This window comes from Pelophylax lessonae (genome assembly GCF_965119305.1).
Source record: "Pelophylax lessonae genome assembly, chromosome: 4".
Taxonomy (NCBI): domain Eukaryota; kingdom Metazoa; phylum Chordata; class Amphibia; order Anura; family Ranidae; genus Pelophylax; species Pelophylax lessonae.
Genome location: NC_138771.1, coordinates 68,949,444 through 68,966,645, shown reverse-complemented (window position 1 = coordinate 68,966,645; position 17,202 = coordinate 68,949,444). Strand labels below are relative to the sequence as shown.

General features: G+C 43.8%; 1 protein-coding gene across 1 annotated transcript in view; it reads right to left on the bottom strand.

Annotated features, from left to right (window-relative positions):
- Nucleotides 1–17,202, bottom strand: part of TMC3 (transmembrane channel like 3) — a gene marked incomplete at its 3' end in the record, with an annotated part of 147,670 nt that overhangs the window by 85,417 nt on the left and 45,051 nt on the right. Inside the window, exons 4-5 of the mRNA XM_082253474.1 lie at nucleotides 11,742–11,823; nucleotides 4,219–4,325 (exon numbers count right to left, since the gene is read on the bottom strand). Coding sequence (XP_082109600.1) covers nucleotides 4,219–4,325; nucleotides 11,742–11,823 — 189 coding nt within the window. The remainder of the gene's footprint in view (nucleotides 1–4,218; nucleotides 4,326–11,741; nucleotides 11,824–17,202) is intronic.

Below are 17,202 nucleotides of genomic sequence, written 5' to 3'. Positions count from 1 at the left end.
TACACCTTTATTAATAACCCCCAGTAAAATCCACTTACAAGAATAAAAACACAAAGTGCTTGTGAAATGACATCAGCCGGCTCACCACTCTCTGCAGCGGCGATGGCGTTGTGACGTCACGGGCTTAGCTCCTCCCTCTTAGACGCATAGTGCACTGTGATTGGGCTTCCTCAGTAGGAAGCCCACGAGGAAGCCCAATCACAGGGCGCTGCGCGTCTAGGAGGGAGGAGCTGAGACAGCAACGTTACGCCGCCACCACTGCTGCAGAGAGTGGTAAGCTGGCAGATGTCATTTTACAAGTGCTTTGTATTTTTATTCATTTAAGTGGATTTTATTGCGGGCATTTTACTAAAAGTGCGAAATTGGAAGCACTATCTTTTCGCCTTTCTGATACATGTAATCCATAGAATATATTGGAAATTGGAGATCAATTGGGATCTTTGGAGTGGTGGAGAGGAAACCATCCAACCTCGTCCGAATGATTAATATGGATTTCACAATATAATCCTAATTAAGGATTAATGGACTTTCACAATATTTTCATTGTCACATGTATGGACGTAGATTGTTTGGTTGCTCTGCATTAGTTTATCTTAGGTTTTCAGTGTTGTCTCTATCCCCAAAAAGAGAGAAAGATGGTTAACCCAAAATGTTATAGTTGTCACCAGAACAATAATAGAGAAAAAAACTTGTAATATGTACCAGGCTAAGAGAGGGTGGCATAGGTGTGCGCAGCCTATTGCATCAGGGTGTGCACTCCAAAGCTCAAACACACATGCGGGTGTCCATGTATAGGACCCTGGCACATTGTTCTCCCTGCCAGCACAGTGAAAGAGAAGTGTGTAAGCACTTCTCTTATGGCAGAGCCGGTAGGAGGGAGATCTTTCCCATCTCTCTGCTGCTACATAGAGCGATAATGCTAATGCGAGCTAGGTGATTAGGGTGTGCCCAGGCACACACAGCACACCCTGTGCACACGCCTATGGAGGGTGGCTACATTCCTTCAAGGAAGGATTGGATCACAGCAGCAAAAAAGGAATTTTGAGATTTGGAGGAAGCTGAGAGCAATAGAAGGGCCTTTTCCGAGTTAAGAATACACACTTTCATAGATGTTTTTTAGACTAGAGTAATGGACCATACACACTATACAATTGTCTTTAGATTTTTTTCATTTATGTTTACCAAAACCATATAATATGAGGTGAAATCTAAATACTTTCAATTTGTATGCAATCAGGCAGGCCCTTGCACTTCATAGTTGAAGGTAAATCTAAAGGAAATCTAATAACAAAAGTTGTATAGTGTGTATCCAGCTTTTGTGTCCCTTTAAATTAAATTCAATAAAACTGACCCAAATAGGAGGTCCGGCTATCCACTGTATTCAGCAAATTTGTTACTGAGCTCTGAACAGTAAAAAAAGTACAGGTTTTCTTAAACTGGAATTGGTATTGGTTTGGCTGTTCATTAGCTGAGAATGGTAGCAGCTGTAAATGACTAGGCTGGCTAAGAAAATACATGCTACGGACTGATTAAGAATTAATAGCAAAATATTTCCCTGGATTGTTCAATTATTTTCTCACTTCCAGATTTAAGTACTAATATATACACCAATTTAGCCATACCATTATGACTACTGACAGGTAAAGTGAATAATATTGATTATCTCATTACAGTGGCACCTACAAGTGGGTTGAATATATTGAGCAGCAAGTGAACATGTTGTCCCTGAAGTTGATGTGTTGAAAGAAGAAAAAAAGGGAAGTGTAAGGACTTGAGCGACTCTGATAAGGGCCCAACTGTAATGGCTAGATCACTGGGTCAGAGCAACTCCAAAACTGCGACTCTTGTGGAATATTCCTGGTCTGCAGTGGTCAGGACCTATGAAAGTGTTACAAGGAAGGAAAGCTGGCGATCTGGCAACTGGGTCATGAGTGGCCAAAGCTCATTGTTACACGTGGGGAGTAAAGGCTGACCTGTGTAGCCCAATCAAATAGAAGAGTAGCTATCTCATATTGCTCAAAAAGGTAATGCTAGTTCCGATAGAAAGGTGTCAGAATTAACAAGATCCTTACCCCTCTTCCTCCTACTCTTCTACATTTTCAACTCCTGCACTGTCCCAGAATAGCCCCACCTGGGGTACCCTACCATTAGACAGCATCTATCGGCACTAAACTCAAATCACTCTTACACCACGCCATGTCATTTTACACTTGTGCACACTGCGCACCCTCCGATCCTTACTGATGTAGCACCCTCCTAGGTAGGTGCTAGGACAAAGCATATATGTGGCCCTGTCTGCTTATCAGGGGGGCCTGATCTGCTAGCTAATCTGTCACATGCTTTCAGGTGTGGTCTGTTGAGTCTGGGGAGTCATTGTATCCAATGAGGGATCTTGTTGGACAGTGGAGGAAACCTGGGCAATAGCACACCAGGGTTTATGACTGTCCCAGTGGGCGGGCATTGCTGCAATGCATCCCGGGATTGGGAGAAAATCCTGAGGGAGCATGTGACAGAGGGTCTTTTGGCGGGAGCATCAGTCCCAGTAGGAGGTGAGGGCTGTCTCTCCTTCAGTTAAAGTGTGAGGGTGGTCCAGGCAGTCGGCCTAGGGACCAAAGGTTGAGCTGGGCTGCAGAGGATCCCGAGTGTGCTGACCGAGTGGAGCTGCTGGGCAGAGATCTTCTGGAAAAACAGTGTCGTGAGTACTCAAGATCTGCCCAGGGGTCTGCCTAGGAGAGGAGACCACTCCAGAGAGGTCAAGGGGGATCCGGGAGCTAACAAGGAGTGGGTAGTAAAGGGGGTGCCAAGTTTAAAGCCCTGAAGATAGGGGACTGAAGGGGGTGCCAGGAAGGGCCCTGAAGTGTTCAGCAGTCTGCACTACAAGTTAGCTACCTTAGGAAGGAGTACCCCAGGAAGCTCAAAGGACTATTTCACAGTCAGAGGTTAAGTTCTAGTAAGCAGCCTAGCCATGACCAGCATCAGTCAGCGTTAACCAGCATCAAGGAAGCGTTAACCAACGTCAAGCAGCATCTTTTAGTGTCCCTGCCAAATTGTGCATAGTTCAGTTGTTGGAGTATCCCACTCATCCCTTTCTTCCATCCAAGTTCTCAAATAAACCCTAACAACCAAAGAAACTGGACTGGTTCTTGTCTGAGGTGCTCACACTTGGGAAACATGATTAAAGGTACTGTTGTTGCTATTGGTAACCCAGGGGGACCCACACTCAGCAGCTCCCTTGGGAGTAGTGCTACACTTATATACGTATTACATTTATGCTCTGTCGATATGGGCTGCGCCCCTATAACTGTACCCTATTGTTGCATATCTTGTCCTTCCCCCTGTCACTAGGGTAGTGATGGTGAACCTTGGCACCCCAGATGTTTTGGAACTACATTTCCCATGATGCTCAACTACACTGCAGAGTGCATGAACATCATGGGAAATGTAGCTCGAAAACATCTGGGGTGCCACGGTTAGCCACCACTGCCCTAGGGGATGGCTCACATTTTTCTCTTTACTGTGTAAACTATGTAAACTATGTTCCTTTCCTCAATAGAATCTTTGAACCAGAAAAAAAAAAGAAAGTTGTCAGAACACACAGAGTATCACAGTTTGCTGTGTATGGTGCTACATAACAGCAGACCAGTCAGGGTGTCGCTGCTGACCCGTGTCCACAGCCAAAAATTCCTACAATGGGTACGTGAGCATCAGTACTGGATGGAAGAGTGACTGATCAAAGACTTGTGTCAAGAGATCCTTATTGTTACCATTATTCTTAAAATGTCATTGCTTGTTGAGAGAACAAGGAGTACATCCAAAAGTTGCCTTCAGCGACAAGACTTGTTACCACAAGGGCACACTGATACTAGAACTATCCATCAGTTGATGAGAATGTTAGTATGGAGCTCACATCTGTCAAAGCTTATAGGTGTCGGCCACGGCGGTGCTGATAAATGGTGTATGGCTTTTATAGAGGTTACAAAGTAGTGGTCAAGACAGAAAATAATAAATCACTTGGTGTCTTGTATGGGGACAACGCCTATATATCATCAGATTACTGGTGTGTAAAAGTAGCAGTAAATATATGTGCTGACATTACTATATAAAATAATTGTGGTGAGCTAGGTTTGTATGGATGTATTTATTTATTAATATAAAAAAACTTGGAATATTAGTTTACATTATTTTGTGTACTGCAATTGTATGAAGATGAGCTCTTACCTCTGGCAATACAACAAAAGCTCCAGTCAGTATTGTGAGGACGATGTTAATGCCGAATAACCATCGTAAAAATATAAAGTATGAAGCAACACCTGATCCAAAGTGACCTGATGGAGAAAACATAGGTTGTTTGACACTTTTAGGCTGTGGAAGCTAAATTTACGTGTGAAAATATCATATTAAATATTTCAGAAAGTTTGGAGTGTAAATGGAAAGTGCACTCTAAAACTTCAGTTTAGATAAAAAAAAAGAAGCAGCATAAGAGATGTTACTTACATTTACTGCAAAGTGTCCCTTGTGCTGGTGCCAGCTGTTATTTTTTTTTTTTTATAAATTCAACGTTTATTGAAAAAGGAATAGGCATACAACATATGTATGAGCAGTGGTACAAGTCCAAAAACAATGTGCAAGAAGAAGATAATGTACAAGGGAATAATCAAAAACATATTTCAGGACAAGTGATCCCACAGAGATAAACACATAAGGCAAGATCTAAGAGCTGAATACAGGGCGTTGGCCCTCCAAAAAAGGTCCAAACCCCAACCTCCGCCGGCATCTATCAAATGGCCGGCCTGTGGAGGCAGAGAGGAACCGATCCGGTGGCCCGCCCCACTCCTAAATTATTAGAGGCAGGTAGAGTACGTACGCCTAGGGGAAAGAAAGTCCCGAAAGAGAGGAAGCATTAGTACAGAGAAAGGGAGGGGAGAATACAGTGCAGAAAGTGGGAAGGGAGTGGGAAGGAAGCAGAAAGAGCAAAAAAAAGGGGGAGAAGGTTAAAATGGAAGGGAGGGAGGGGGAAGATGGTCACCCAGTCCGCCAACAGTCAGCTAAGTGAGCAAAGTTTTATATTCATCGGAGAAGCTGAACTCATGCCAATAGAACCACCGTTTGAGGAACTTCTCTCTGGTGCCCCTGTTGGTCGCAACGAGGTCTTCCATTTCATTGATATGTGCCATTTTTCGCAGCCAAATTGCTACCGTGGGAGGGTGTGCCTGTTTCCAGAGAAGAGGGATACAGCTCTTAGCCGCCGTAAGTAGGAGCGGCAAGATTGACTTCCGATAAGAAGACCGCGGAAAGCTATTGTGGTGGAGGAGGAAGAGAGCAGGACTTAAAGTGAGGGTATGATCTGTGAACTTCTGCGAAATCCGCATTACCTCATTCCAAAAGGGTTGCAATCTACTGCAGGACCAAAAAATGTGGAGGAGGGATCCCACCTCCTCCCCACATCGCCAGCAAAGATTTGAGCAAGAGGGGAACATCTTATGCAGTCTAGCCGGGGTGTAAAACCACCTGGTCAAGAGCTTATAGCCGGCCTCTTGATACTTGGAGCACGGGGAAGTCTTATAGGTGAAAAAGAAAATACGCTCCACCTGGTGGTCAGACAAAGAGATCCCTAGATCCTTTTCCCAATGAGCCAGGTACTGGGGTCTGAAGGATGGATCGGAGCCTGACAGAAGGCGATAGAGCAGAGATATGGTGTGGCGCAATGGAGAGTCCGAAGCACACAGATCCTCAAAAGGGGTAAGGCGTCTCGTGAACAAGGTTGCCGGTGGCAGGGACTGCAGGAAGTGAGCCAGCTGTATCTTTTACCAAAACGACAATGTGGCAAAGGAGCGATCAGAGAAGAGCGATTGCCGAGAGACCCAATGACCGCGGACAATAAAGTGTCTAGCCTGGTGGCGACCCTTGTTCTTCAAGGCACGAAAGCCTGGGTCACTCAAGCCCGGGGAGAAGTCCTGGTTATCAAGCACCGGGAAGAGAGGGGAAGGAAAGGTCGCAATTGGGCCCTCTCCACACAGCCTGCGGCCCAACCCCAGAGTGGGTCCTATGGTCGGATGGACCGAGGTCCTACGTGGCAAGGCAGAGGCACCCCAGAACAGTGACTCCGGTGGAGAGTCACCAAAGCTCCGTTCAATGCGCACCCATTGTTTAAGAGAGCCATGCACATGCCAGTCCAGAATCCTGGCCAGATGACAAGAGGCATAGTATAGCGATGCGTCGGGGAAGGCCATGCCACCATTCAGTTTGGGCATACGAAGAACCTTGAGCGCCAGGTGCCAGCTGTTATAATGGAGCTGTTATATGGCCCCCTCCCATACCCTACAGCAGTATTCTTCCAGTGTTGTGGGGGCTAATACCAGTGCTGGAACTGTGACAGGCACTCATTAAGAGTGCTGACTATGCTCTCCCTTTCTGCCCCCCCCCCTTCCATTCACAGAAGCTCTTCTATAGCTCCAATGAGTGAAAAGTGATCTATAAATTGAGAACGGGCAGATGGATGAAATGTCTGCCTCCTCCATGAATAGATTGCTTTTCATTCCTATGCTCATCCTACAATTATAGGTCACTATTCGTTCCTGGACACTATAGTACAGCTTCTATAAATGGAGGAAGGGGATGGAAAGCGTGGACAAAGTCGGCACTCTTGATGGTATTATCCCCTGCAGCACTGGAAGATTATCGCTGCCAGCTTTTGGAGGGGGACAGAGGACTACAGATTTCCACTATGGCAGCTGGTACCCAGCACAAGAGACACTTCCCAGTAAATGTACAAACAAAAATAATCCACAGACGCAAACCCCCTATAGTTGTAGGTGCCACATCCCGAAAAGCAATAAGCTAAAATAGAAAAGGATCCCCTAATGGTTTGGGACTTTACGGGCACTCAAAAAAAAAAAATGCAAAAAGTAGCTGGCATCTACTGAGGGGGCTAGTTTTCTCCTACCCCATCTCCTCCTCTTTATCTCTTCTCCCCCTCTTGGTTAGAGGAAGGACTTCATCTTCCTATATTCTGTGTTGGAAGCCTGCTGACAAACCTGTGAGCCTGCCTATATGTTTTTAATAGAGCAAACAGCATTTATTAAACACAACTACAGATTATGTGAGTTTACAGTCTTGAATTTTTGTTGATCATGATTATTATGTATAATCCTGCTATCATGTTTTCATGTTGCTATGTACTACTCTGTTAATATGAATGTATGTTATTCTATTATAGAACCTCATTTGCAGTATTTAAGTCTATTATCCCTGAAGAAGGAGCACACAGCTTCGAAACCCGTTGGGTATTTTTATGGCTCTATCTCTCCTGCATCTGTATTGTGTGTTTTTTATGGAACTATTTTGCCCATTTTGTGCACCCAATATGCTATATTTTATTTGACATTTTGTAATAAATATATCTTTTATGTACTTTTTTTTTTTTTTTTTTTTCGAGAGTGCCGGTAAAGTCCCAAACCCTTAGGGGATCCTTTTCTCTTTTAGCTTTTCACAGTAAATGTAGGTACTATCCCTTGTGCTGACTTAAAAAAAATGACCTAAATTTACGCTTTAACACATACCTTGTTTGCCCCCTTCCCACGGCCTAACCCAACCCCCCCCCCCCTCCACACACACACACACACACACACACAAAGGCATACTTACCTAGATCCAACAGACATAGTTCTCTGTTTACATCTAAACCTTAACATCTTGCTTGACTTTTGTGGGGGCCCCTTCAATCATGTCTGGCCTCTGAAAACAGCGCCATAGAAGTAGATACAAATACTAATGCACAGGCTTGGCCAGCACTCTTGAACTGTCGGATATAAGCAAACTGGCATATCATGGTAAATATGCATCTGTGGAAGGGGGAGGCTGGGTTAAGTTAGGTCAGGGTGCAAAAAAGAATAAATGCACTTTGTTTCAAAGTGCACTTATCCTTCAAGTGATACCCTTTATTGCATAACTAAGTTATCAAAAATGCGAACTTCTAGGCATTATAAAATGTGAAAATGGTTCAAACACGTATTTATACACAGAGTTACAAAGAAGGCGAGTGAAATACAACCATTAGTCATTTCAAAACCATTACAACATACATTTCCGAACAATTTTCAGAATTCCTGTTCAGGTCAAAGTTTAGGGGTCTTTTTAAAGCCCATGTCTTGCCTTCGTGAAATTCACCTGTCATTTCTTCCTCTCTTGCAACCATTGCAAAATACCAATTGTTGGTACTTATGATGACGTCAACCCCTTCTATCATGTGAGTGTGTTCAGGCCTAGTGATTGACTGCTAGGCCTGAGCACTACATCATGGGAGGAGGTCATATGCTCCCCAGTATGTGTGGTATCTGCAACTTAACCAAGGAGCACTGGGAAGGTGAGTATAACTGGGTCAAGGGGTGGGGATAGAAGAGGCCCTATCACTTTGACTTGAATAGGGTCTCTTAAACAATTGTTGAGCTTAGATATCTCACACACAGTGAAAGGAATTTGGTAAGACTTGAGCAGCCAGAATCTAGAGCAGCTGTACAGTCATGCCCAAAAGTTTTGAGAATGATACAAATATTAATTTTCACAAAATTTGCTGCTTCAGTGTTTTTAGATCTTTTTGTCAGATGTTACTATGGCTTACTGAAGTAAAATAACAAGCATTTCAATAGCGTCAAAGGCTTTTATTGACAATTACATTAAGTTTATGCAAGAAGTCAATATTTGCAGTGTTGACTTTTCTCATTCAAGACCTCTGCAATTCGCCTTGGCATGCCGTCAATCAACTAATTCGCCTTGGCATGCCGTCAATCAACTAATCAATTTCTGGGCCACATCATGACTGATGGCAGCTCATTCTTGTATAATCACTGATTGAAGTTTGTCAGAATTTGTGTGTGTGTGTGTGTGGGGTGGGGGTTGTTCAGCCTCCTCTTGGGGATTGACTACAAGTTCTCAATGGGATTTAGGTCTAAGGCGTTTCCTGGCCATGAACCCACAATTTTAATGTTTTGTTCCCCAAGCCACTTCGTTATCACTTTTGCCTTATGGCAATGTGCTCCATCATGCTGGGAATGGCATTGTTCGTCACCAAACTGTTCTTGGATGGTTAGGAGAAGTTGCTCTCGGAGAAGGTTTTTGTACCATTTTTTATTCATGGCTGTGTTCTTAGGCAACATTGTGAGTGAGCCCACTCCTTTGGCTGAGAAGAAACCCCACACATGAATGGCCTCAGGATGTTTTACTGTTGGCATGACACAGGACTGATGGTAGCGCTCACCTTTACTTCTCCAGACAAGGTTTTTTCCAGATGTCCCAAACAATCAGATAAGGAATGTAGCCGAGAAAATGACTTTACCCTGGTCCTCAGCAGTCCAATCACTGTACATTTTGCAGAATATCAGTCTGTCCCTGATATTTTTCCTGGAGAGAAGTGGCTTTTTTGCTGCCCTACTTGACACCAGGCCATCCTCCAAAAGTCATCCCCTCACTGTGTGTGCAGATTCACTCACACCTGCCTGCTGCCATTCCTTAGCAAGCTCTGCACTGGTGGTGCCCCGATCTTGCAGATGAATCAACTGTAGGAGAAGGACCTGACGCTTTCTGGACTTTGTTGGGCGCCCTGAAGCCTTCTTCACAAATGCAGTAAAGATGTTTTTTATGGGATTAAGTTCATTTTCATGGCAAAGAGAGACTTTGCAATTAATTGAAATTCAACTGATTACTCTTCATAACATTCTGGAGTATGTAAATTGCCATCATAAAAACTGAGGCAGCAAACTTTGTGAAAAATATTATTTGTGGCGTTTTCTTAAAACATTTGGCCATGTCTGTACAGGGCAAGCAATTTGCTTCTAGCTTTCATTTTTAAAGCTTAACTGAATAACCTGAAGCTGGAAGTGGATTGCTGGCTATGGGCAGCTGCTCTAAATTCTATCAGCTCCAGTTTTAGTAAATTCCTCCCAGGGAGTGTATTGTTTTTAAAAGGCAAATTTCTAAGGCTGTCAATGTGACATTGACCAAACGTTTCTGGTGGTGAATTATTCACTGTGAATTATGCACCAGGAAGATACACCTGCAGTGAGCGTTTTGGTGAATGTCACATTCACTGCTTTATAAATACACCCCACATGAACAAAGTATTTTGAAACATTAACACACATTGATAACATTCATTGATCTCCCTTACAAGTAAATCCAAAAAATGATTTAAAATAATTTACATTATTTAAAGCAACTCTGTCACTAAAACGAAAGACACAAAGGGGTGGATTTACTAAAACTGGAGAGTGCAAAATCAGCTGCAGCTCTGCATAGAAACCAATCAGCTTCCAGGTTTTATTGTCAAAGCTTAATTGAAAAAGCTGAAGTGAGAAGCTGATTGGCTGCCTTACACAGCTGCTCCATATTCTGAGTGCACCAGTTTTAGTAAATCAACCCCAAAGTGTTCCTTTCAATTCAAAATTGATACCACACCTATTTAATGTCAATATATAGTTTACTTTTGTTTTCCTGACAAATCAATAAAATTAGATTGCATGTAAATGGACCCCTCTGTGTGCTATCAATTAGTCTGGTGGTAAGAGAAAGATGCTTACTAGAGATGCACCAATACCACTTTTTTAGCAACCAGTACGAGTACCAAGACTTTTTTTAAGTACTCACCAATACCTATTTCCCAGGTCCCCATTCTACCCCCCCCCTGCACTCCTGGTCCCCACTGCAGCACCCTGAATGCCTGTCTTTCCTCTTCCTGCACAGATGTTCCCCACTGCCCCCCCCCACACACACACGTGTTCCCCACTGCCCCCCCCCCACACACACACACATGTGCTCCCCACTATCCACCCCCATGCACCTGTTCCCCACCGTACCACCCTTAACCCCTCTTCCCCACTATAACCACCCCATACACAAGCCTTTTCCCCACTGTACCTTCTACATACCTGTTCTTCACTGTGCCCCCCTCCCCTGCACACCAGTTCCCCACTGTACTACCTACTGCTCTACTGCTGAAGATCTATGTATGACATGCTGCCATGCTGACTTTTCTTCTCCCGTTACATGGGAAGGGGGTGGCATCAGCTGAAGAGCAGTGCTGCTGCTTGTCCTCCCGCAATAGATCAGACAGTCTGGGAGGAGGTGGAGGATGGTGATATCAGGGCAAGCAGGACTTCCATGCAGGGCATAGGTTGCTCCTCCCTTGGGGTTCCGTTCCTCAAGCTACAGATCTGGCTGCTGGCTTCTCTTCATCCCGGCTCCTTCCTCTTGTGCTCATGCTGCACTGCAGGCTGGGGATGGAGTGGAGACCCAGCAAGAGAGAGCTCTGATCCTACAGGGAGCCCTAGAAGCAGCTGCCCTTAGTTTTAATCACATTTATCTGACAGCAGGGAAGCCCGCTGACAGATATTTAAGTCATCAGTTGTTAAGGACAAGGCAGCTTTTCTTTGTGTACATTTCAGTTGTCATCGGGAGAATCCTGCTGACAGCTGAAAAAAAAAGAGCCAGTAGGTATTGGTTTTAAGTATCTGTGCATTTGCATGGGTACCGATACTCATGTAAATGCTTAATATCAGCACCGATAGCAGTATCGGTATCGGTGCAACCCTAATGCTTATAGTAATTACAGTGTAGAATAAATATCCTTTTTAAAGTTGGTAAAACATCCAACCTACTCATCTTAGGAGATGACCTTTCCCCAGGCTGGCCAAGTTTTAGGGCTTATACAAATCATATTATATGTTAATAAATCAATTTCATACACTTACTTTCTATCTTCTTTATTCTCATCTCCCATGGAATAAACAGGACAACAAAGTTGTAGGATAGGCGAAGGAATTTTTTCCAAAGCTAAAAACAAATAATCTGTATTAATTCTTTTGACTATATACAGTAAAACTTTGGATTGAGAGTAACTTGGTTTGAGAGCGTTTTGCAAGACAAGCAAAGTTTTTTTTATAAATTTTGACTTGATAAACAAGTGATATATTGATATACAAGTAGCGTCACGTCACAACTGAGTATAAAACAGAAGAGAGGCGCCTCTAAGTGTAGCAATATGGTTACATTTAATGAAGGTTTAACATTTAGCAACTTACATAGTTTATGATTAAAACAGGCACATCTAAGTATGCAGGCATCACAGGTAAAGCTGTCCACATAGACCATCCTCCGCACCGCCATCAATGTCATCCCTTCCACACCACGCTTCACAATCGCTTCAAGCCTCACTTTCAGATCACTCTACTGCAGGGTAGTCTTCCCGATCACGATTGCAGACAGCGGTGAGAGCTGGCAGTGCAGAGGACAGTCTTTACCCCGGCTTAACCCCAGATGCCTGCATACTTAGGTGTGACTCTTTTAATCATCAACTGTGTGAGTTGCTAAATGTTGTACCTTCACTAAATGTAACCATATTGCTACACTTAGAGGCGCCTCTCTTCTCTTTTATACTCTGTAGCTCCTGCTGGTTTTGCTTCTAATCCCCTTGTGAAGGCTTCCATTTGCGGATGGACATTTTATGGTTACACAACCGATCACATTGCTATAATCTTTTTATATGGACTATAACTGATTGCCGACCGCCGCACGACTATATACTGCGGCGGTCAGCCCCGGCCAGGCAGAGTGACGTAGGGGTACGTCACTCGCCTGTCACTGACTTGTGAGCTAATTGCGGGCAGGCGCGCACCCGCACCGGCTCGTTCACTGACAAGTCAGTGCGTGTGACCGACGGACCCGATCACCCGCCGGTCACTCACGATCGCTCCGGTGAAGGGAGAAAGGCAGGCGGCTAATGTAAACAAGCCGCCTGTCATTCTCCCTGGTGTAAAAATGGAGATCAGACGGTTCTACTATGTAGGACCATTGATCTCTGTTTTTACACCAATAGCCATGTCCCTTTACAGTTAGAATCACACCCCTAGGACACACTTAACCCCTCCCTCTCCAATACAGTTAACCCCTTCCCTGCCAGTGTCATTTTTGCAGTAACAGTGCATATGTATAGCACTGATTACTGCAGTAATGTCACTGGTAACCCCAAAAGTGTCAAAAATGTCAGTCAAGAGTCCGATCTGTCCGCCGCAATGTCGCAGTACCGCAAAAAAATCGCAGATCGCCGCCATTACGCGTTAAAAAAACCCACCAAAAATGACAAAAATCTTTCCCTTTGTTAGTAAACGCGATAACCTTTGCGCAAACCAATCAAAATACGCTTTTTGCAATTTTTTTTACCAAACATATGTAGCATAAGACAAATTGGCTGAAAATGTTAAAAAATTTTGATTTCTACATTTTTTTTTTGGGAATTTCATATAAAAAAATGTGAAAAATATTGTTATTTTTGCAAAATTGACGCTCTTTTTTTGTTTATAGCGCATGATCAAAAAATCGCACAGGTGATCAAATACCACCAAAAGAAAGCTCTGTTTGTGGGAAAAAAAGGACGTCAAATTCATTTAGGTACAGCGTTAAAGTCACGCAGTAAAAAATCACAAAAAAACCCCTGGTCAGGAAGGGGGTAAAATCTTCCGGGGCTTAAGTGGATAAACTGAAGGACTTATGAATACATGGTTGTGGAACGAATCATCTGAGTTTCCGTTATTTCTTAGGTGGAAATTTGCTTTGATATAAGAGTGCTTTGGATTACAAGCATGTTTTCGGAACTCAATCCAAGTTTGAGTTCGGAATCCAAGGTTTGACTATAGTAATTTACAATATGTGTGTGTGGTGGCTAAGGTTCATTTTTACTGCACTGGGATTCTAAATTTATATCCTATCAAGCAAATAAAATATAAATATAAATTCCTCTGTATGTTCAGGTTTCCTTCATGATCTAGGAAAATACTGGTAAGTTAATACATGTTTGAATAAGTTGGCCTGATATTGTGATGGGTGTCATAGAGAAATGAGATTGTAAGCTCCTCTTGGGAGGGGCTGATGTGAATGTTTGTTTGTACTCTATAATCTACCGCATAAAGATCATTGCTAGACACAAATCAGAAATAATGTGTGTGGTACTTAAATATAAAGTATTAAATAGGTATTCCATATTATGTGATAGAAAAGTAATAATTTTCTCCATACATTTGAAATTAAATATTAATTATAGATGAGGCGTGTGGCAACTGCTTTGGCTTCTAACACAAATGAGCCCTGTCTCTGTTTTTTAATGAACACAAACTCAAAGACATGATAATTCAATTTCTACACTAATCTGTAAAAAAAAAAAAATTTCAGCTAATTAAAAAGAAAACTTTTTACCAAAGTTCTGCTTTAAATATACATTCCAATAAATATTTTAAAATATGCTTAGAAATAGGGAACACAACCTACCTGCTCAAAGCTTCAGATTTCTATTCATGTATAGGTCTAGTGCACCACCCCATCCCACCCCACCACCTTCTTCCAGGAATCTCTTTGCTTTTTTGTTTATAATGCACAATATATTCCCAAAAACACCCCCTGTAGACTCCTTGCTGTCCCTCACATACAGACATGTTGGTTCATCAATGCCTCATCAATTTCTCAAACTTAGTAACTATTTGGCAATCTGTCTTAGAAATTTTAGATCAGAATGGCTTCATATTAACCACTTCCCGCCTGCCGACAGTTGACGGCGGAGTGGTGCGGCTCTAGTTCTGGGACGACGTTATTTAAATGTGCCCAGTTTAGCCACAATCGTGCGCACGGGCTGTGTTCCTGGGGCTCTTTGGTGAGAGCCCCAATCTCAGCAATGAGCCGCTGCTCTTTACCCATGTGATCGGCTGTGTCCTATCAGTGCAGTCTCATCAGCGCACATCAGTGTAGGAGAAAAATTACTTACCTGTCACACCGAGCGATCCGGGTCCTGCAGCGTCCCCGGAGCACTCGAGGCATGCTGTGGGTAGCGGCGCTCCGGTAATCTTCCCCGACCGTGAGCACCGCTCCCCCGCATCGGACATACATTCGGTCCGTGCGGCGGGACGTTCCCGACCGCGGACTCTACTCACCTCCCGGTCGGCTCCCGCCCTGTCTTCCTCCCGGCGCGCGCGGCGCCGCTCCCTAGGGCGCGCGCGCGCCACTGCTCTAAAATTTAAAGGGCAAGTGCACCACTAATTGGTGCCTGGTCCAATCAACCCAGAACATATAAAAAACCCACTTCCCCTTCCTGTCCTTGCCGGATCTTGTTGCCTTTTGTGCCTTGAGAAAGCGTTTGGTGTATTTTCCCTGCCTGTGTATCAGACCTTCTGCCATTGCCCCTGACTACGAACCGTTGCCGCCTGCCTTGACCTTCTGCTTCATCCGACCCTGCCTTTGCCTTGTCCTTCTGTACCACGCCTGAATCAGCTGTCCGTGAGGTTGAGCCGTTACCGGAGGATACGACCTGGTTGCTACCGCCGCAGCAAGTCCATCCCGCCTTGCGGCGGGCTCTGGTGAAAACCAGTAGCAACTTAGAACCGGTCCCCTGGTACGGTCCACGCCATTCCCTCACTGACACAGAGGATCCACCCCTAGTGCCTTCTTTGGCCGCCAGTACGGACCCTGACATTACCGTACTTTTCGGTCTTTTTTCGTGTTTTTTTAACAAAAAATAAAAAACCCAGAGGTAAATAAATACCACCAAAAGAAAGCTCTATTTGTGCGAAGAAAATGATAAAACATTAATTTGTGTACAGTGTCGTATGACCGCACAATTGTCATTCAAAGTGCGACAGAGCTGAAAGCAGAAAATTGGCCTGGGACGGAAGGGGGTAAAAGTGCCCAGTGTTGAAGTGGTTAAACAGAGTAAAAATACTGAACAGGAAAATAAGCACAGGTGAGAAGCTTTGTGGAATCTGATAAAAGTGTATTACAGGAAACTTAAATTAAAGAATAACTTGACTCTCGGTCAACATTATTTATTTTTAATCCTTATGCTGTTAGCATTAAACTTTTGTTTTACATTTCTTCAGTTGCTTCCTAGTTTCTGGCCTAGGCCAAATTGATCTCATGCATCCCAGGAGTCTTCATTGCATTTTTTTCTTTTATCTGGAGGAGGAGAGGAGGGGTTTTCTCGGGAAGTAAATGCTACATGAATTATCTGCCGTTACTCAAGATGGCCAAGGCTAGAAATGCTAGGGGAGACATGGATGGATGGGTGAGTTTGCTTTAAATGAATTATTTAGCTTTTCAGCTGGTGGTGCTCAGATACAGTTAGGCTCTTTTCACATGAAGGGCCCAATCAGGTCAGCCTGACAGTTTTTCAGAACCGTCAGACTTGTGTCCGTTTAAACCCGCCTACCTCTGGCCCAATCTGGTCCTCTAAAAAAAAAGAAAATGGAAGGGGAACCACTCTCTTCTGTCTGGGGGATTTGGATCGGAGGGCAGTCAAGTGTAAATGGACTCTGTCCGTGTCCAATCTGAATAAACTGGGAGGATACAGATGGCTCATTCACCCGCTCTGCCCCAATCAGCAGGGGATTCAGTGGACAGATCCCCTACTGATCCCAATGGAAACAGGGACCTTAATTACTGCTTTAAGAAATACTGATCTGCCTTTGTTACTTTAGCACAGTTGCAGTGCTTACTAGATAATATTCGCAGTTTACAGACTGCTTTCCGTTGTTACCTACTGTTCTAAACAACATTACGTATCACAATGATAGCAACCATCGAGACCGATATAATAATTCCAATAACAAATATGGTAGTTCCCAGAATATCTAGCTAATTTTTTATCCATTCTAAATAGTCCTTTCACACGAAATGCCTATTGCAGTGCATCTGCTGGCGTGCCGTTGTCCCATAGACAAAAAGCTTATGAACTATGACTCATACAGGGAAATGACCTGTGTATGAATGTACGCATGTAATTGTACAGCTGGGAGATACATTCCCTCCTCACAGAGGGTTATCTAGTAGCTGCATCTTAGGATAAAGGCTGTATTTAGGATTGGAACACAAAACATATTACACTGTTGAACCCTCCTATCCTTTACGGCCAAGGAAGCTGCTATCTTGGCTTCTGTTTAATCAGAAATTGCCATAGTTATGATACCTACCATTTGATGGCTTGACAGCTTGGTTGAGAGCACAAGAGAGGCCCGGAGTAAAGGAGAGAAGAGACATGGATGGAGGCCTGGCATGACAGGGGTTAAAGGGGTTTGGGGCAAGGAGGAATTTTCAGCCCAGTACGATAGAAAATATGAATGTTGGGACTTTTAATTTGTATTTTGGCCAGGAAGGCGTGGAGCTACAGGGAGGGGT